This window comes from Coffea arabica, chromosome 8e (assembly GCF_036785885.1).
Source record: "Coffea arabica cultivar ET-39 chromosome 8e, Coffea Arabica ET-39 HiFi, whole genome shotgun sequence".
Classification (NCBI taxonomy): domain Eukaryota; kingdom Viridiplantae; phylum Streptophyta; class Magnoliopsida; order Gentianales; family Rubiaceae; genus Coffea; species Coffea arabica.
This window is the reverse complement of record NC_092324.1, coordinates 7,708,394-7,729,877: the sequence shown is the minus strand read 5'-3', so window position 1 is coordinate 7,729,877 and position 21,484 is coordinate 7,708,394. Positions and strand designations below refer to the sequence as shown.

General features: G+C 35.6%; 1 protein-coding gene across 4 annotated transcripts in view; it reads right to left on the bottom strand.

Moving 5' to 3' along the window:
• Positions 1 to 8,734: 8,734 nt before the first annotated feature.
• LOC113703218 (uncharacterized) overlaps positions 8,735 to 21,484 on the bottom strand; it is a 29,432-nt gene continuing 16,682 nt past the window's right edge. For 2 of the 4 annotated variants that reach the window (XM_027224512.2, XM_027224514.2), the window contains exons 15-26: positions 19,628 to 19,723; positions 19,245 to 19,474; positions 15,521 to 19,047; positions 15,343 to 15,422; positions 15,049 to 15,129; positions 13,891 to 13,962; positions 13,707 to 13,812; positions 13,349 to 13,403; positions 12,546 to 12,674; positions 12,349 to 12,466; positions 11,117 to 11,199; positions 8,735 to 9,441 (exon numbers count right to left, since the gene is read on the bottom strand). In XM_027224512.2, the coding sequence (XP_027080313.2) occupies positions 9,027 to 9,441; positions 11,117 to 11,199; positions 12,349 to 12,466; positions 12,546 to 12,674; positions 13,349 to 13,403; positions 13,707 to 13,812; positions 13,891 to 13,962; positions 15,049 to 15,129; positions 15,343 to 15,422; positions 15,521 to 19,047; positions 19,245 to 19,474; positions 19,628 to 19,723 (4,992 nt within the window). In that variant the 3' untranslated portion in view covers positions 8,735 to 9,026. Of the gene's footprint in view, positions 9,442 to 11,116; positions 11,200 to 12,348; positions 12,467 to 12,545; positions 12,675 to 13,348; positions 13,404 to 13,706; positions 13,813 to 13,890; positions 13,963 to 15,048; positions 15,130 to 15,223; positions 15,423 to 15,520; positions 19,048 to 19,244; positions 19,475 to 19,627; positions 19,724 to 21,484 lie in introns of all 4 variants that reach the window. The other 2 variants (XR_011819839.1, XM_027224513.2) reach the window with 2 other exon arrangements.

Sequence of the window (21,484 nt, the reverse complement as noted above, 5' to 3'; positions counted from 1 at the left end):
CGGTAACCCAAAAATCAGCCATACTCGATCCGATCCGATTTGAAAATTAGGATACTAGATCTATATTATTTGATTGGGTCAAAAGAGGGTCGGGAACCCGTTTAGATACGGGACGGGTTAGGGTCACATAATTAAAAATCCGCGGATACTCGACCTGCCCCGCATACATTTTTTTAAAAACTTTTTATTTTTATACATATACAATAAAATATTTTTTTTAAAGCTAAATAAGCAAATGTTAATTGAACAAATTGCATTACAAATATGAGAGACTATAATTTATTTACAAAATTTATTTGTAGAGGTCATGATACCTCTTAAGTTTTATAAAAAAAAGAGTTTAATTAACGTTGAATATATAGTTAAGAAAAGGTGCTGCTTATTTCAAACTTTTATTGATTTTGAATTTTTTTTCTTTTTCTAGTAATCTCTTTGCATGTTTGTTTCTTGGTAGGAGACTTTTTTTGAGAAAAATTTTTATTAAATCTTAGGTGAATGTGTATAAAATTAAATTAGTATAAATTATTTTTTAAAAAAAATTAAATGATAAATGAGGGCGGAGCGAGTACCTATTGACCCACCCTTATTTTAGCAAATACCCTATAATTGGGTATCCTCTGATATGCGAGACGGGTAAAGGTCAAAAAATGATTGACTCTGTAAGTTGCGGGTCAGGTCAGCCAAATAATGTACGAGGTCGGTACTTGACCCATACCCGCCTCTATTACTAATGGACTTGAGGGACTGAATTAATATCGAATTAAGGAAAAACTGCTCAAATAGTCCCTCACATATTCACATTGTGTTCATTTAAGTTCGTCATTTTCAAAGTGATGCAATTAAATCACTCACGCATAGGAAGCACATGTTTTTTAGTCCCAAAACCCATCTTAAGTCGCATTTTGACTTGTAAAGTTACCGTGATCGCTAGGCGTTGCTTATTCTAGTGCAAAAAGGCACCACGATTATTTTGACCCAAATATTAGCACATTTTAGTTACATGCCTAATCCAACGTAAAATATAAGAGCAAACTTAAAGTGGAAATTTCTGATCAAGCAAAATTAGACTTGTCAAGTTGGGGAAGAAAAAATTTTAAGAAATTGGAAAATTTCATTTTAATGGATGGTAAATCCCAAAGGCTTCTCTCTGCAAGGAGGTTCAAGTGACAATGAAATATAAAGATGGAAAAAGTAATATACCATTTACCAGATTTCAGTGATTTTTACCCTCCCCTTTTTGATGTTATAAGGTTGAATAAAATACCTGTTGTAAAGTTGAAACAAAAAATAGTGATATTACTCAAACTAAACCCGAAGTTTTCCCAACCATGCTTGTATTTAATGCGTGAAATGTAATATATACTAGATTTATTAACATGAGCTATAGCTCATTGGCACTTGAGTTTTCTTTAAGGGTGTGTGATCTCAAGTTCGATTTTTAATTGGAGACAAATGTACCCCAAAAAAAAAACTTTTTCGGCACAATTATTGGCAACGGGAATCTCACATAGAAAAGAAAATTGAAGTGCATTTCTATTTTAATTCATAAAATCTTTCGAGTAAATTTTATATACAGTGTCAGTGTATACACTGTTACAGTTGGATGGACGACAGATAAGTAAATTTTGAATTTCAATTCAAATTTTACACATGTGTTATATATCTAATGGTGATAGTGTATACACTGACAGTGTATATAACATTAATCCAAATCTTTATGCATAATAAAGAAATGCATATTAACATACCAAAGTTAATTTACTTACTACTTAATAGTTACTACGTACTTTAACATAATCACATGAATGCATAAAACTTGGTCCGCCAATGTCCCATTGCACTTCTCCTGGGGTGGTTTTTGTTCTTCATCTTTAGAAACACAAGTCTTACAATTTTTTGAGCTCACTTTCTCCGACAAAGAGGCCGTGAAAGCCACTGGGCACCCTTTGAGGCAATTTTACAGCAGCCACAATTTCAAGACTGAATGACTTCGCATCCATCACTAAGAATCTTGACTCGCCTGTGTTTTCATTATGGACATAGGACACCACATAGCCATCATCTTCATCTGCATTAGGGTTGTTAGGCTCTTTTGGGACGAAAAATGGTTCGCTTACAAAGCACTCTGGTTCGTACAGGTGGCTAGCGATGACGATAACCTTCCGACTCTTATATGTCTAGCTTCACCACTCCTGACATCTTTGGCAAAAGGGTCAGCAACTGCTGCATATACATACCTATGAAGAAGAACAAATGTTTTGAAAATTAATCTGGATGGCCTAGAATTTAGTGGTGGAGCCAGGATTCAGCAATAGTTCAGAGATAAAGAGCAGCATATATGTTATTCTGTAACATAGAATTTGCAAATTTTTGTATTTGGCAATGTTGAAAGCTTTAATTTTGATTACTGCATTAGTCAAATTGAGTGTTTTTCTAGACACAAAAGGAAAAAAAAAAAAAAAAAAAAAAGAGAGAGTACAAATATTTCACCCGTGGTAAAATATTACGTATGGAAGTACAAAAGTTGTACCTACGGTATAAGACTATATGGTTAAAAGAAGAAAAAAAATCCTTTATGGACAAATTAATGATACAAAGAAAAAATCATTCAAAGATAAATTTAAAGAGGAGAAAGAATTGTAATATTTATGAGGAAAAGGTTAGACAGAGAAGGGGAGGGAGGGCACAAAGTTTCACAAATCCTTTGGGGGGGACAAAATACAGAGTTGAAATAAAATTCCATAAAGTGTATTAGAGGTAAAACTATAATTTATGACGAGAATTCATTTTATTGATCTTTCAATAAAATTTCCTCTGCCACTAGTCGTATGGGAATATTCATTTTATTAATCTCTCAAATACGGGCAGTAGTGAAGAGACATTGACTTGGGTAAGAATCAACACCTTATTGAAATACAAAACTTAGGACTCTACTTAAGAACTATCAAGTTCTTTATCATTTGACCTAACAATTATTAGTCATCCTATTTCTCTTTTCTTGTACATAAATACAGTACAGCATGATGTATTAAAAAGAGCAGCAATTAAATAACGGATACATAACATACACCGGAGCTAACCCCAGTTTTGATAAAAATGGGTTGAGTTTGGAATAGACTAAAGTTAAGGGCTTTTTGACAATTTATTTGCTGGTATCAAGTTCCATTGCTTTGAACCAACAGTCATTGGGGCAATTAGCCAGGGGTTTCATGCCCTGCCTTACAGATCAAGGTTCGAATGTCAGTTTTGGGGGCAGGAAGAGCATAGGGGATGGGGAGAGGTAAAAAAGCAACAAAAAAAAAAAAAAGCATTGGTGAGTCGTGGACCATATTTTTCCATAACTTATTCCTAAGTTATGGTCCGCCATCTTAACATTTTCCATTCAAAAATAGTACCTAGTAGCATGATAGATGTTGTAACCTTAAGAGCTATACATTTATATAAAACTTTCTCTTGTTATGTATATCACTTGGGACTTTAAATATTTGAAAATTGTCTAAAAAAGGTTAAAAATATCTAAAAGATAGGGATAAGCAGATACATAAATATAGATTTGAAAAAAAAAATAGTGCTTAAGACTAAGAAAATTAATGGTTAACATTGAATTGTAATTTTCACAACGTCTATCGCATTTTTTCTAAAGAATAAAATGAGTTTAATCAAGCCAGATACCCCATTAATGTTTCCAATTTGTTTATTTGTTTTAACTAGTTTGAAACTGTATATAAACTGGATTTGTCTATATATCGAGTCAAGGTCAAACAACGTTTTATTGAGCCTAGTCAAGAACAAGTAGCTCTAAATTTTTTATATATAAATCTCAAATTTCAAGCTAATCGAGCTAAGTTTAATTCAAACTCGAAAGTTTAGCGGCCAAAAAATGATATTCATGTTTGGTTTAATTAATAGATAGACCAAATTCAAACAAACTCTTATCAAATTGAACTCGATCAAAAGTTCCAGTAGCTTGGTTCGAGTTTCATCCCTAAATATAATGAATAAAATTCCAGTATACAGTAATTGACCTCGCTAGTATGCTTACTTTGAAGGAAACTATAGAAATTTGACAAACTCATAACCAAAGAATAACTATATTTATTTTGCATTTCCCAACTAAAATTCCTGCTTATCTTTAATTTGTTTTATATCTTTTCTTTCTTATCGATAGTATACAATTTGGAATACATACATATATAGAAAATGTTTTTTTTCCCTAAGGATATAAATGCCTTACATTTAAATAGAGTAACATCTCAAGGAGATGGCATGTTATATCTTTGAATCTAATATTTGATACCCAAATTTTTGGTGCATGACATGTTTAGTGACTTTTGCAAGTTATAATTAAGATGCCCTACATTTCTATAGAGTAACATCTCATGGGTATGACATGTTATATCTTGAATCTAGTGCTTGAAACCAAGATTTGGTGCATGACATGTTTAGTAACTTTTGCAGGTTATAATTAAGATGCCTTGCATTTGTATAGAGTATAGCTGTCAAACAAACCCATTTAATTAAGTTTGCCCATACTCGCCCATGAATAGATGGGTATGGGTATGGGTATGTTAAATTTTTGCATATGGGTATAAATGGGTTACCCAATAATACCAATTTATTAAATGGGTATTATTGGGTAACTAATCAAACCCAATTAATCCATTTAGAATTATCTTCCTCCAAACCTCCTCTCTTCCCCCACCCATTAACTTGCTTATTTTTCATCATTACCAATTTATGACAAGTTTTAACCTCTTTTCTTATTTTTCCAAAATGAAATTTTAAATTTACACACGAAAAAATGCTAGAGATTCAAAATTTTTGGATTAAGTTTTTATGTTAACTTTTATAGTACTTAGTTCAAAATTTTATATTCTTATTGTTTAAATATTAAATAGTATGTAATTTTGCGACATAGAGTACATATGGGAAAAAAATTGATAATTAGGTTTATTGAGTATTATAAATAAATATTTAAAATTAATGATGGGTGCAAAGGATGGTATAAATTGATAACTTAGTTTGCAAAAATGAATTTAAATAAATTTACAAAAAGTTAAAATAAATGGGTTATAAATGGGTAATTGGGTTACCCAATTCATTTTTTGACTTACCGATGGGTATAAATGGGTTGACTCACTTATATTCATTACCCATTTTATCCAACCCAAACCTGTCCAAATCACCCATTTTGATACCTCTAGTATAGAGTAACATCTCATGGGTATGACAAAAATTTTAAAAAAAAAAGAAAAAAAAGACATCACATGGGTGCGCACTATCGTCAAGTTTTCAGTTCATTTGGGTACTGCCTAGTTTGCACTCAAGTGCTAGCTATATTTACATGAAAACACAAGGGACAAATACGTTTGTCCCAATGTCTGAATTTAGAGGAACTGTGGGAGTACTATCCTATCATTCTTTGGGGGATTGTTAGTTATTTGAGAGGGATTAGGCATAATAACTAAAAATGACCTGCCAAACTCAAATAATGCAAGGACCATGGGTTGGTAAACATCACCTATTTCCACCAAACTTGATCTCTGCAACAGCTAGTGTTGCTAAAGGTCATGTTTATAACTGAATTGTCACTTCATAGATTTTTGGGAAAAAGTAACGTCAAGGGCTCGTAACCTTTAAAGAGAAGTAATTTGAATGGATTTTAGTTTCCTTTCCCAATATAAAAATCTAGGCTATCATACACCTAATGCAATTTTTAATAGCTCATGCAATAGAGTAATTTTTTGTTTTGATGTTCCACGGATATAGCCTTTCTCCAAATTCTGAACTCCAAAAATTGAACGATTACGCGTTTCTACCCTTTATATGTTTATGCATTTTCTAGTTGTCAGCTTTGGATTTTTGGTTTCTTGATTAATATTGGAAGAAGAGGCAGTTTTAGAATGTAAATCTATGATCTTTGACATAATGCTAGTTTGGCTGGGGACATGGTAATGTTTCTTTGCTTGGCAGTCTAGGGACCAAAATCGCTACAATATTGTATCAAGAATTGAACAACTACAGAATAGAGATTGGGAATGTAGATCAAGCTAGTTTTAATCTGTAAATGGAGCTGTTTTGGAATCCACCAAATATGATTAGAGCAGTGATGTACAATCTAAACTTTTAACTCTTGTCCTGAAACTTATTACTAATGTGCAATTCTACAACCAAACTGGGATTCAGCGACGAAGATACTTGGCAAGCATAGGTAAAATGGCATCTAGAACAAACAAATTGTGACAAAAAAAACCTTGCGTGGCAAAAGTATATAGTATGAAAAGTATTAGCAATGGAACAAAGATCTTGTTCGCCAATACGGTCACTAAAACTGTTGTGGCAGACTATTCTTTCCCTCCATCTCATTTAGCAACCATTGAATGGGTATGGCAACCAAATTTTAATTGCTGAATATTTGGCTTTTCAGTCACCAAAAATTGTGGTTCATAAAAATCTTGTGTGTGTTTTTTTATTAATAATTTTTGTGACCAAAATAAAGTGGTCACTAAAATTTTTACACAAAATCTACTTGAACTTATTTAATTTTTAGTGAGAAATTTCGCACTTGATTGCTACACTATCAAAAGATACGGTGGTCGCAAAAAAGGAATTATGGAGCTATATTGGCAAATAAACACAAGGTTGCGTGTGCACGAACATCTTTGTCCCACTGTTTGAATTAGAGGACAAAAACAAGTACCATCCTGCTATTCATGTGTGATTGTTGGGTTAATTGAGATGTGTATTTGAACCAATAATTAAAGATTAGTTGCCAATCTCAAATCATGCAAGGACCACGAGTTGGTATAGATCACCTTTTCTCATGAAATTAATCCATGCAAGGACTAGGTTTGTAAAAGATCATGTTCACAACAGAATGCCCACTTTATATGTTTTTGGAAAAATTATAGGCTTACAGATTGAAGCTTTTAAAAAGGACATAATTTAGATAAGGTACTCTAAAAAATGATAGTTTCCTTTCCCAACCCGGAAATTAAAAAAATTAGGCATATCCACCAATTTATGTCCGCCTGCCTTCTAACTAAAGAGAGAAGAGTTTGCTTGATTGAGCTGATAATTATGCCTTGCCACATAAATAGATGATCCAGCATCAAGTCATCAACACAACGGTTATATGGCTCAATGAGGATCCAAGAGTCCAAACAATTTGTAGTGACTAACGCGTTATGTAATATACAAAGCAATTCACATGTTAGTACGTTATAGAACACGAGACACTAGTTGTAAATGCTAATACATGGCCATGGAAAATTTCACTCTGTGTTTGGATTGAACAATTGATGTGGAAGCCACCAAAAGAAGAAGAGAAACAATTTTTTCTTTAAAGTTTAAAAGAAACTTAAAAGCAGGCAGGTGCAAAATTTTCAATGCAATTGAGAAGCTCAATGGAAGGGAGTGCAGGGGAAGGAAGTGTAAATGAGAGGTTCTGAATTCGAAACCTCCTGCTTATACTAAAAGAAAATTTATTGATAAGAGCTGGAATATTATTCTAGTAAAAAGCAGCTAATGACATGGGGTATAAAAACTCAATACACACCCTAATGTCATAAAAAAAAGTAAAAAACAAGGAAACTATTATGAAAATAGGAAAATGACCTCAAAATGGGCAAAATAATGGAATTTGGCAACAAAAACTGGGATGCAATGAAATTTGGTTATTCCATTGATGTAGGGCTATGGGAGTGTGTTCCAAGGTTGTATTACAAGCTCAAAAGTTCCTCATAAGCAAAAAGTTATATTGTGGCCATTCAAAGTTTAGTGCACATTTTAGATATCTCCTCACCATGACTCAACTTCAAAAACAAATTCTGCAAGGCCTACAAAGGCTTGATAACTTTCTTGCACATGAACAATGCACACATGGGAGCATTTTACAAATTTTGTCATGACAACTAAAAATTTTACAGAATTTAGTTTTTTGGGCCAATCTTGGCCATTTGGACTTTGGAATGATGACCATCTCTTACAAACATTCGTACCCCATTTCAGCCCCACTATAATTCATAGTAAACAAGGCATATTTTCTGCTTCCTAGAAAAAATAGAACTAAATTTGGAAAGTACATTATTCTTACTAATCATGCATATCTTCTGTACTCTTGACATCGACCAGTGACTTGAATACAGTTGAAGAGCATTTTGCTTGCTGCCAAAAAGGGAGGATTGAGAAGCACAAGGGAAAGGAAAATGAGGGAATCAAACTCTTTAAAGAATTAAAGTTGAACTCGGGCATCAGTGCTTGCAGGACATATTTATATTTTCATTTAGAACAAATAATTATTTGAGTTAAGTTGACTGATGATGATGATAATTGTCTTGAACAAGTGAGGAATTTTTTTTTTTGTATAAATCAGCTGAAAAAAATAAATCTAATAAATATTCAGTACACAGCCTGGTAAAAAGTCATTAGATGTATCAGTCTATCAATTACTATATGAACTGAGCATAGAGATTAAGAAGTAATTCAAATGAAAAAAATAAAAAATAAAAGTTCAATGAAGAGAATAAGTTAAAAAAAATTGAATCGATAAATTACTTGAAGGAGAAAGATCTTAATTGATTACATAATTCTTTGATTACCATTGATCCATTACTTAATTGAAACTTCTTTGTCAATTAACAGAAAAAAAAAAAAAAAGAAGGGACGAGCAAATAGCTACCTGGCTGCAACACCAGATTTAAAAGTAAATCTATACTTCAATCAAGACACATGCTTAGCTAATCCTATATTTATATTTTACATCACAACAGCGAATACAATTTAATGTGTATTATACAGCACCTATAAACACAAATCAATTGATTGAAAGAAGAATTGTAACAAAATCTATCTACCAAACTAATTTCCTAAGCTCATGAAACTTGCCTCACCTTGAGACGGGCATCTGCTGATATGGTCTACCACAGCAATGCATCATCTCTTTTGAGGATACAGAGAGAGATCATGGGAGTTAATTGCAGAAACTTCAGGTAACAATACATACATACAATCATGCAAATATCTTATCAATGTTTTCTTTCCCATTTTCCTTCTCGTCTGCTCTCTCGTTCTCTTCGCTCCATAATCTGCCGAGGTTTGCCACCTCTAGATCCATGCCTTAGAGAGGACCCCGAAACAATCGATTGTCCCTCAAGAGCTGAAACCAAATCTGGATCACCGATGCTACCTGAGTCACCTGAGTCCTTGCTTCCATCAAAATTTTCTTCATAAGTACTGCCGTAATCATCTGGCCTATCTTGTGATTGTAGAATGGTTGGTATTTGGCCTGAAAATTGCCTACCCCCTGATAGAACAACTTTCGGCATGGTTGCCATGGAAGAACTTGTAGTAGCAGTCTCAGATTGCATACTGCCAGTACTTCCTCTCAAGTTACCTTCACCTACTGCTCTTCCATTTTCTCTCTCCCGATATCTTGGTCTGCTGCATAAAGCAGTTAAAAGGTAATTTTACCAAATTTAAATTCATCAACCTTGACTACTGACCACCCAATCACTTCATGTCAGCACTAATAGTTAGATCACACCGTGGATAAAACGCATGCTATAAAAGCTGTTTACAAGTGCTTGCAATGTCTAAGAGAGAGAGAGACTATAGAGCAGACAAAAGCATAATTTCTTTGCGTTGTTAAAGTAACAAACAGCATCAGATTTCTAAAATTGTATCTCCAAAACTTTAATACCTGATGACGTAGGTCATTTAATATGTTCCGGTATTTCTACTTGTTAGAATAACCAACATCATTCTAGCTGGCATGGGAAAAAGCAGTTGTTCTAAACACCACAATGACAGGCAGAAAATTCATAGAATAATCCATTTCACAACTATTTGTTTCTGGTGTTCTAATTTCTAAATCTGTAAAATAAGAAATGCACACTGGTTTAATCCTTCATCCTTTTATTTTCCAAAACAAACATAGAAGGAAAGAAAATGTGGCAAAAGGACAAGCTGTATTTACTCGAGATGTGAAAATGGAACAAGCAAACACTAAAATTGCCTGCCTTTTAAAATTTAAAAACAAAATTCTTGGGCTCCCTCGGAAACCTCACAGCAGAGCTCCCCTGTGGTTGCAGTTGCAGGACCCTGCACCTATCACTCCTTCTGGTGGCCTATAACTACCTTGCACTCCAGCTCCACTAAAGCCCTCCTTTGTCCTCGCTGACAATTCTAATATCAGTAGTAGAACAACCACCCTATTTCTGCTCAACCACAGCTCAAACTCAGTAATCCATTCCCCCTCCAAACTCCGCTTTCCCAATAATGGGTATTATTGATGTCCCAGTGTAGATATAAAACATTAAACCTTCAGTATGTAGCATCTATACATGTATGTATCTTGTATACGAACAAAAGATATACACAAGTAGATTCAAACAAGAAAAACACAGGCATGCACGAAAAAGGTGCATAATACATGAATGTCTATAAATAACATGTTTATCTCAGATTAGGCGAATACTTAGTGTATGATGCGTATACAACTGTATATGTTATATTCAAATTAATAGCAATGCTGCAATTGCAGAGAGTTCCAACTGTGACAATTGATATCATGATTCACTGACGGCCTTTGCAGTTGCAATAGTTGGTGAACTTTTTATAGCATTTGTAGCAATGCTGCAATTAGCCGAACTTTATACAGCATTTGTGCTCCAGAAAACTTGTTATTGATACGAGAATCAAGATATATCAACAATGGCTATGGTTAAGTTTCATAGGGGGAAGACATATGGAGATGTTTTAGGAGACTTGCAATTCTAAATTTACTTTAGTCTTATCATTTTGCTGTCTTTCAAAAGGGGGGGAGGGGAGGCAATTAGAACAAGTTTTTCTGTTTCTTCTTTTCTTTGACACTATACGTTCCCAACATGTTTGTTCTCATGCCTATAAAAAGAGAAATCCTACTGAAGGGCCCAATATAGCACGCAGTTTATTGAAGGATGCAACCTCAACCATTAGCATCAGACAATTGAAGAAAAGCTAATTCCAAATTTTTAGGAGACAGTCAAACAACGAACAAACAATTATTAACAAGCACGTGAAAGTAAGATACTTGAGAAGTTATCAGATGTGGTGGTGATATTTAATGAAGCCCTACCTACTATGAGTGGACGAGGGAAATTCCCGCCGTGATGGTCGGTTTCCAGATTCCACTTGTTCAAGCTCCCGCTGGAGTTCTCTCTACAAGACAAAACACTCATCCGTATCAGATAAACATGTATCCATGTTCATGTACGCAGACTACCTTTGGCACATATACATGGTAATCTTTCAAGCAATCTTCTTCAAGAGATCAAGGAGAAAGATGGTTTAGTTCCATTCAAAAGGATTTTAGAGGCTATAGCAAGGATGCAACTGTAAAGTCTACAGCCTAATCAGGTATAAACTTGCCATCCACTCCTAGATCAGTAGTCCAAGTTAAAAGATAACGAATCCCAATAGCTGAGGTATACTCAGAATAAAAAGAAAATTGATACTGAAACCCCATTTTAGCCCAGCATCCCAACCAATTTGCCAAGATATTGGATAACTGAATGCCAACCCAAGTAAAGAAACTTAAGAATTAAAGTATAGATGTATCTACAAAGGATTATCAAAATGAGTTGTCTGTTGACCTTTTAACCAACCATTTCCCAAATCATTTCAGAGGACAAGCTTATATGATAATCTGCTGAGGTAGTCAAACAGTGAAAAAAAGTAATTACCGAAGTCAATTTAAAGATCAAAAGTTTCAATATAGACCAAAACAATATTGTGTGACTAAGCTAAGGAGATCACACTAAGCTTTATATCACCACTATTACAGTTTACAGCTTCACAGAGGGGTGAAGAAGATTGTCTTCAGAAACACGCTAAAGGATTTTGGTCAAGCAACTAAAAAGCATCTCAAAATTGGATTATTTATCTTACCAGATGGCAGGTAAGTAAAAGGGATCCAGATTTAACTGAATAGGGAAATCCCAGATTGAATGATACTGATAAACTCACAAAGATGGATAACAGAAATGAGGCAATTCTTTCCAACAATAAATACATGGCTGGAAGAATATGGATATTTCTCCGTCACTAGGAAATTACACCATTCATGTGCATCATTATGTCAGAAGGCATTGGGGGAACTACATGAGATGCTTGACTAAGTTACTGACAACTAGAGAGAACATGGTAGTATGAGAAAGAATTATCTATGCAAATAAAGAGTTTGAGAAAGAACTAAAGACGCTAAAAATTGCTAAAGGGCTACATATCTCTGAATCAGGCTACATCAGATCGGATTACCATATGTAAGAACTGATGATCAGGAACATATTAAATGATCTTACAACTTACCTGTGTATTCTTCTCCCTCTCCATATCAAGATTATGCTGCAGTTCCCTGGTTTTTGCACGCTCAAGTTCCAACAGCCGCTGTCTCTCGATGTCCCTTTCTGCTTCAGAAGTACTCTCTCTGATATGGATTCCAGCATCAACATATTCAGAACTGAACTGGAGTGAAAATAATATAAACAAGGAAAAGGAGGCAGAACCTATCAAGTTCTTGAAGAAGTTCTGCTTCTCGTAAAGCAGCCTCTTCTATGTACTTCTGACGGGCACGCTTTAGAAGTAGCTTCCTTTGCCTGCGAGCTATAATCTCCTCTCTGAGTTTTGTCTTCTCTCTGATTAGAGATTTCATACAGAACTTTAGCAACGTAAATCCATCAAGAAAAAGTGAAGCTAATACATCATTTGATAATGGTGAAACAGAAAAAAAAAAATGCAGCAACATATATGTATAAAGTTGTTTTAATTCTGTGATTCCCATTGGTGAAATTATCTAGAACCAGAAATCAGCAAAAGAATCCAGAAAGTATCATAGGTTCTCAAATTTATGGGAGACACAAAAATAGAGAAAGATATGGTAGAGGGAATATTTAAAGAAGGAATCAGAAGTGCATTTCAGTCTTCACATTTTCAAAGTACCAGTTGTTGCTGAATCCAAAATGGAACATAATCCTCTTGAAGCATTAAGTTCCTTAGTTCCTTTTCTTCTTTTCTATCCGGCTGCTTTTAGAAGAAGATGTTGCTCTTTACCATTTCAGGAATGGGATACATCTACACTATCTTTTTCTTTCACCAATGACAAATATTGTTAAAAGTCTTTTCACAAAAAATCTGAACATACAAAATAAGACATTGTTTGAAAACATTGCCTTCTGTTGCTCTTTCTAACAAAATGGGGACAAGAACATCATAACATGTTTCTGGATAAGAGATCCAAGTGATACTAAAACCTCCCTAAATACTAGCTACTAATCATAAAAATCCATAGAAATAGCAAGCTGGAGCATACAGAGATCTAATGTGATTCTTGATTTGCTGCAGACGGTTATCATCCTTTGCACAGTCTGCAAAGAGCAAAAGAGGTTGAATAAATGCCAGATCAACTTAATTAACTCTCACTGAGAGATTATGTACTGTAAACAGCAAGCATTACACTATTAGTAAACAGTGTAATATAAGATACAACTACTAAAAGGTCATTGATTTTAAAAGGGTCATCTAGTACACTATAAAAATAGTATAATGTTCATCACAACAACAAAAGGTCATCACTCGAAAAGAGCCTTCGTTTGGTGCGAATGCCAAAAGTTACAAACAAGGTATAGTAGATTTCTATTATCGGACTATCTAGCAGAGAACTCCATTACCAGCTAGAAAAGGAAGCCGATGCCAATCTTTAATATCATTAGCTGATTCTGGTGAGGCATGCTCTTTCTGAAGAAGTTCCATTTCAATCTCAGCTTCCTCGAATTCCTAAAGCAAAACGCATATTTAGCTACAACAAGAGAATTGGCATATGAAAAGAACTTTTCCACGGATGTTAAGACTGACCAAGCACTTTTTATCCATTTCTTTATGGAAGAAATCAAAGTATGATTGGACAGATGTAAAGTTGGACATAACCTGTAAAATTAGACAAAAGGCGCAAAAGAAAGAGTAAATGATTAGCAAAAGTAACAATTTAGCGAAGTATTTCAGAAAGTGATAGAAAAAGTACGATGTGAATATAAAACAAGTCAATACTGCAATCACAATCACCAAATACAAATACGTTGAGATGATACCAAGAAAGGAATGTGACAAACTGGTGAACAAAGGTAAGCTACCAGTTCAACTTTCTTTCCTAAATAATTGTCTAATCCAAGTAGACACAAGAAGGAAATCATCTCACAATTCAATACTCCAAATCTTCTATCTGAATAAGAACTATGTGGAAGCATGAACAGATGTAAAGTAAAAAGTAATTCAAAAGATGAAAGCTAAATTGCCACAGCAATCAGGTCGAATCCAGAAAAACAAAATTTCTGATAAGGCATGATAAGAAAAAAAAATAAACCAAACAAAAGATTTTCCAGAGCCCAGTTACCATGACAAATTCTCATTCCACATGAGAAAGATGATACAAAAGAAATAAACAACCCTCTAAATACAAAGATCCTAGTTAGCTAAAGCAGTAGGTGAAAACCCCTAATGTACTGTCTAAATACGGTTGTCATCCATTATTCAATAGTATCTGTGTTCTGAAGAGAAGCTTCAAATGCCTCCATATAAAGATCCAATTCATGATCCAACCTACCCCCCCTACAAAAACATTAACACCATCGCTGCCACTGCCACCAAAGAAAGGGGCAAAAAAAAGAGGGTTATCTGCTAGGCCAGATCCTTGCAATCGTGCTAAACTCAAGGATTGGATCATAATAATTTAGCCCATTAAACAATGAGGGGCGAAAAAAAAAGAAAGAAAAACAACTAGGATAGGGTTTTAATCATTTACAAAGTAAAAGGCATTAAAAAAATTCCAAAAGAAAAATAATAAGTCACAGCTACAATACCAAGGTTCATTTCAAAACCTCATTCATCTCAACTCGCTAAACAACCTATCCACGCAAGAAAATAGGAGGTAAACAAAACGCCATTTACCCCCAGGGCATGATAATGGTATTCCACACTCCTGAATTGCAAGATGATAACCAAATAATGCTTCTGTACCTGGAGGATTGATTCGCGTGTACTTCTAAAGTCTGGATCAAGTTGTTCTGGAGAAGCTGAAGAGAGCACCTCTTGCAGCATCTTACACAGACAAAACAAATTTTCCCAGGGGTTAGGATAACATTAAGGCTGAGGTCTCTATGAAAACTCATCGAAAAAGAAAAAAGCTCTCTACCTTGGAAAATTGGACTAGAAGAAGACAGAGAAATAAAACATTGGACCATAGAAAGCCTTTGCTGCCTAAATTACCAACCTAAACCAATATGCCTCATCAAACCAAAGTCAACTGCTTACCTGCTTAGCCTCATCCCCTTCAGCTCTCAACCTACATAAGGCTTGGCAAGCCCTTCTCTCCAAGCTCAAAGGACAGCTTTCTAAAAACAGAAATGGAAATAAAAGCAAAAACATTAGGGACATGCTTAAACTGCTTCCATCTTTTCGGAAATATATAAAGGTAACCAAGAAACAATACCATTCTCCAGCACTCCAATAGATTCAATGTTTTGCCAAACAATTTCAGGTATAAGAGAAATATCTTCAGCAGGAGAATGCAAGCAACAATTTGCAAGGAGTGCTAAAGAAAATTTTGATACGGGGCCTTGACAAGTGGACCGTGTCAGATTTGCTAGGCTTGGGAGAGCCTGATCAGCTGCTGCAAGAAAAGACTGCAACTTCTGCCGCCCAGCAAAAGGTATGCAGTTCAGAAGAAGCGCCATTGCATGGGTTCTTAAAAGAAGTGATGTATCAGATGACACTAGGCAAGCCACCTGATCCCACATACCAGCAACCAGACTTGATAATATTGGCACAGGAGAAATAACCAAGTCTGAGTAAGCTACTCCACCAGTTGGCTTTAAAGATAAAGAAGCTGCTCCACCATTTGCATCTTCACCCATAAGTTTCCTCAAGTGTTTAAGTGCAATAAATCGTTGCTCTGGTTCCGGATGCTTAAGCATGGAAGCAAACACATCGTTTATAGGAGTTTCACAGTTGGGAAGAAGGTGGGTACCTCTCCTTAGCAAGAAAGACAGCCATTTATCAGTCTGCAACCGCCAGGCAATATTTGGTGCCCTGGAAGAAAAGCTTATTATTGCAGAACAGAGTTTATCAATCACACCATCTAAACTGAAGCATTCAGGCACTCCTAGTAGACAATCAAGCATCACTGATGCAACTTCCCAGCAATGTTTTTCCTGAAGCACCAGTATCATTTGTGCATATTCTTGTAGACTGACGTTCCAGCAATCCATGGATACATATTCAGCACTGGTTGGCATAATACCTTCCTTATCAATTTGCGAGGGCACAAGTAACCTTTGTCTGAACATTGACAAGCATTTTGAGTACACAAAGCACTCTGCCGAAGTAATAGCCAACCTTTTTGCCAGTTTACGGTGAATCTTGCAGCATTCATCTAGCGTTGGAAAAAGCTTATTAATGAGGCACTCTAACTCCTCTGAAAATTCAACTATTTCTTCAGAAGTCAATTTACAATCCTTTTCATTTATGTGAACAGCAGTATCTTTTTCCTTTTCAAGGTTCTCAGGAACCTCAGTCGAAGAAGCAAGGTTACAGACATCACCAAGAAACCATGAGCATGACTCAGAGCTGTCATCGAGAGATTCACATACTCTTCCATCACAATAGAGGGATGTCTTAAAAGGAATGATACCCAAGACTCTGGATGTCCCAACCAAAAAGTTTTTGCAACTTTCCATTAGGGTCTGATAGGAACAAAGATAATCATGAAATGAAGTCTTCAGTTCAGAAGAAGCAAAATCAGCCCAGCAGAGGGAGGACTTCAAAATTGTCATTTTGCAGTGGAAGGATAGATCAGGAAAAACTGTGGCTAAAACGAAAATTGTTAATGCCCTGGAATAAATTTTTTGATGTCCTTGATCATTATTGTTCTGCCTAATATCATCAAGAAGCTCATCAAAGCATAGAGACTCAAAATTAGAACATGAATCATCACTCAATTGGATTTCTTCTTTAGAGACCTTATGTAAAGAATGTGCTATGATTGGCTTTAGTAAATGCAATATAGAATCAAGGAACGTCACATCACAGTAATAGCTTCTACAAAGTGACGCCAGAACTTGCACCAACCTAGGTAATTCTGGTACTATTGCTTCCATATGCTCAGACAAAATGGATTCAAGCACAAACAGGATAACAGCCTTTGAATTCTTTGCCACAAAACCTTTCAAATTATCAGGATTCTTTTTAGAATAAAGTTGACCTTGTTCTTGTCCTAGAAAAGGCCATGAACACAAGTCAGAAAACCAACACATCAGATCAGGCACCACAGCCGATGATAGAGATCTCAGCTGCAACCTTACAGCCTCTAGTATGGATTCTCCAAAAGCTTCAAACTCTTTCTTTAGATCGGGAAAGAACTGACTAATCTCAGGGTATATAGCATGAAATGATAGATCCACATATTCTTGACTGGAATGTCCTAGCACTTGCTCATTGCCTGTGTCCCTAACTCTTGATTCTTCAGTCTTCTGCTTGTCGTTTTTCTGATCAACAATATTGTCTACAAGAGAAAGTTCATCAGAAAATATTGATATCAAATATGTCAACTGGGACAGATCTGAACCAAGGAAAAGGCGGTCTTTCAGATATTGTTTGGCATTACGAGACACTGCCATCCAACCAAGATATCTAACCAGAGGAGAGGCAGAACAAGAGAATACAGATACTTTCTGCAGCCACGCTGATGGTGGAATAAGGTTTGCAAGCCGGAAACCATTTTGAACGCTTATGGAGGTACTTGATTCCTCATCGGTGCCACTTGAAGCAATTACCAATCTCCGAAGAAGCACCCATCGACGTTGTACCTCATGCAGCTTGCTCTGATCCAACTGCAAATTTCCTTCTTTGAACTGATAATAAATTGATTTCAGTAGCCCATTGAAGAATTCAGCAAAGTTCAGTATTATATCAACTATACTCTCAGGGGCACAGAACAGTTTGGTTGCTGAGTGCAGCACAAACAAAACACATTGCATGAGAATCTCATGCACAGACTGCTCGTTCCTTTGTAATCTCTGAATTAAGAAATTGCACAAAAGTGCTTGATTCTGCCGCACTAAGGTGATAGCATCTGCAAACAGAATACCATCCGGTGCCAAACTTATGACTTCCTCGCGCTCTTCAATATGTGAAGTATCAATTTCCGCATCCAATGCTGTTTTCTGATACTTTCTATCCAACTCTGCTGCCTCAAGCAGGAGTTCAAGAACAGCTTTATCTCTTTTTCTTTCAAGACCGTCTACTATTTTCAACTCGGTATCTTTCTTTTCTAGAACCCTTCTGACATCTGTCAGTCCATAGCTTTCAGAGTTCCTATTCACATTGCCTTTGTTAATATCCTGAGAAGTGTTCCTGAAGGGCATCATAAAGTAAGGATTAATATAACACTCTGCTGCCAAGAGCAAAGCATCTATGGCAGTATTATGACCTTCTGGAGCAAGAGGACTTTGAGACTGCAGATCAAGAGCAAAACGTCTAAATTCAGAAGCCCTCAACTCACAGTCTCGATAGTTGATAAGCTGCAAATAATCAGCTTGTAAATTAGAGTATTCTACCACAAAAATGTTATTTGGTAGAACATTATCTTGTGATTGCTTGTTTGAATCCTTTGGAATATTGTTTCCCTCCATATTAACATTGCAAGAGTCGGAATCTGACTGTTTTAGGTCTACACTGCACGAAGCATTTGTGAGAGACAAACTAGCCAATTCTGATGGGGCAAAAAGAGCATTTAACTCCTCAGTAATATCCATCTTCCCTGTGATATCAAAATTATCTGTCCTTCCATCACTATCATCTTGACTGTTTGACTTGGCAGAGGCTCCTCCATTTTGGGAAACAGATGCATAAGATGAAACAGTTAATGACTGTGTCTCTGGTGATTCACTAACAGGAAATTTGCGCAGGTCAATACCCACAGGTAGCTGCATGTGAGGCTCTAGGATTGAGAGAAGTACACTGCAGAAATATTTATCACACGAATATGAGCTTATTACCATGGAGCAATAGAATAATCAGTGAAAAGTTCTTGGATACAATACCAAAGCCATCCCACTAAATCATAAAGATTGCAAATTGTATATAAGAGGAAACAAATAGCGAAATCCTAAGAAAAAGGATTTTCACAGAAGATTCTTAGTAAGTTTTCCTATTACCTGGGAGCAACTGATCCTCGCCTCCACTCAGCTTCTAAGGATGGAAGCACAGCAGGTTTTCTCGTGGCAGCACGGATCACGTTCAGTGCTATTGCACAGTTATGCTCCTGCTTTTCAAGAAATGTAGAAGAGACATTTCCAAATGATATCACACTCTTCACTGGAGTCATGGCCGGATCCAGGAAAGGTTCCAGCATTTCTACCAGAAAAAGAATTTGGTGCTTCACATCCTGGAAAACACAGTAATTATGACAGAAAATGGAAGATATGACATTTGGAAACCATGATGCAGAATAAAAAATGTCAAGCACTATTGAAATATCAAAATAACCGCAGAAACTATAGGAGGACTAAAACATCAGGAAATTTTACCAAAGCCCAACCTTGTATTTGGCCATTATATCATCCACTTTCCCAGATAATGCCAACACTAAATACTTGAGGGCTGCACGTGCACGAGCAAATAAGACTTGAGCACCCTGACAAACAGGCCAGATAAAAGGTGTAGGTTTAAGATTTTTTATTGTAGGAAAAGGTCATTCTGCAAAGAAAAAAATTGTGATGACAGAAGCTACCCAAAACAGTTCAAGCAATAGCAAAGATGGTGTTTATTTTGCAAGCAAGACACCAAGGCAGCTGAGGAAATTTGAACAGAGCTATTCAGGTACAAAGAACTCAAGTGAGACAAGCAGCTATAGACTTTCAACATCTTATAATAAGCTACAAGCAGCATTTTTTATTTTGGAAAAAGCTGATCTTGGGAAGCAGGCCTTAGTTGATTTCCAAAGACAGCTTTTAGCTTTTAAAAACATGAATAACAGAAATATGTTATTAAATCTTTCAACAAATTTCCAAAATTAACTTTCGCTATGTTTGGATTGTTATTTTATATACTGTAACAATTTGATATATGTGAGATAAAGAGGTGATTAAAAGATGTATTCACAGAAAAAGTAGAAATTTTTTGACAAAAAATCACAATCCAAACAAGGCATTTATTTTTTCAACAATAACTTATCTCTTGATAGTTTTTCCTAAGCTGTTGAGAACAAGCCCTCCAGAAACTTTGAATGTGTAAATAAGATGTGCATGGCTCAGCATTGGCTCCAGATTGCAGCACATATATGATTGACGAAATATCTTGAAATTTATGTCAAAGTAACAGGTGTAAAGGTAAATGAACTTTATTCTGGTGGAGTAAAAATAAAAGGAGCAATAGGTTCTGACATATTCAATTTTGGTTGAGCAAATGATTGTAATTGCTTTCTGTAACACCAGATATCTGTTAGCAACTTTCGTGTTCAAATATCCATGTTCACTGAGTGTACACCAGGCACCCAAAGGTCAGCAATGGAAGGCCATGATTTTATCTTTCTTCACCTGTCCCTTTTCATAGTTCAATTCAAGATAAAGGCCCGCCAGATGATTTTGTCCGTCCAACAATCAAGAAACATGAAAGAGCACCTCTTCCCACATGTAAGTACTATTACACACCCTGACAGATAATTTTGTCTGCATACTGTAAATTCTCAAAACCCAAATGTACAAGAGTTGAAAAGGACTTCATGTGGCCAAACATTTAGAGTAGGGAGCTTAGATGTCTGACCTAAACATGCTAACGACACGACAACCCAGAATTACAGATTATTTAAAATCCTGAGACATTTGACATGGCCATAAATTTAGACACTGGTGTTCTAGATGTGTGATCTAAAGACACCCATGAAGGGAGACAATACAGACTTCCTACCAGAAACTTCACCCATGTGTGATCTAAACATGCTAATGACACAAGACAACCCAGAAGTACAGATTATTTAAAAACCACAGATGTCTGACATGGCCAGAAATTTAGACACTGGAGCTCCAAATGTGTGATCTAAAGACAACCATGAAGGAAGACAATACAACTTCTTAACGGGAGCTTAACAGAAAGAAGACTGGAGGTGTTACAATTGGATGGTAGTATATTTTAACATATTTGCTCCTATGGGGTAAAAGAAATAACCATGCAGCATCCCTCAAGCCAACCAAGGTCAATAAGTTAGTTGAAAGAAAAGGTTATAAGCTTTTTTTCCCAAGCTTAAATACAGTTTTCTTATTCTGATATCCGGAATCTTCATATTGGTCCATTAAAGATGAATCTAAGATATGTCAACAAAGTAATCTGAATATTTTATGCAGTGGTATACCTTCCACAGTAATTTTTATTGCAAATCTTTGTCTATAAAAGACACAGT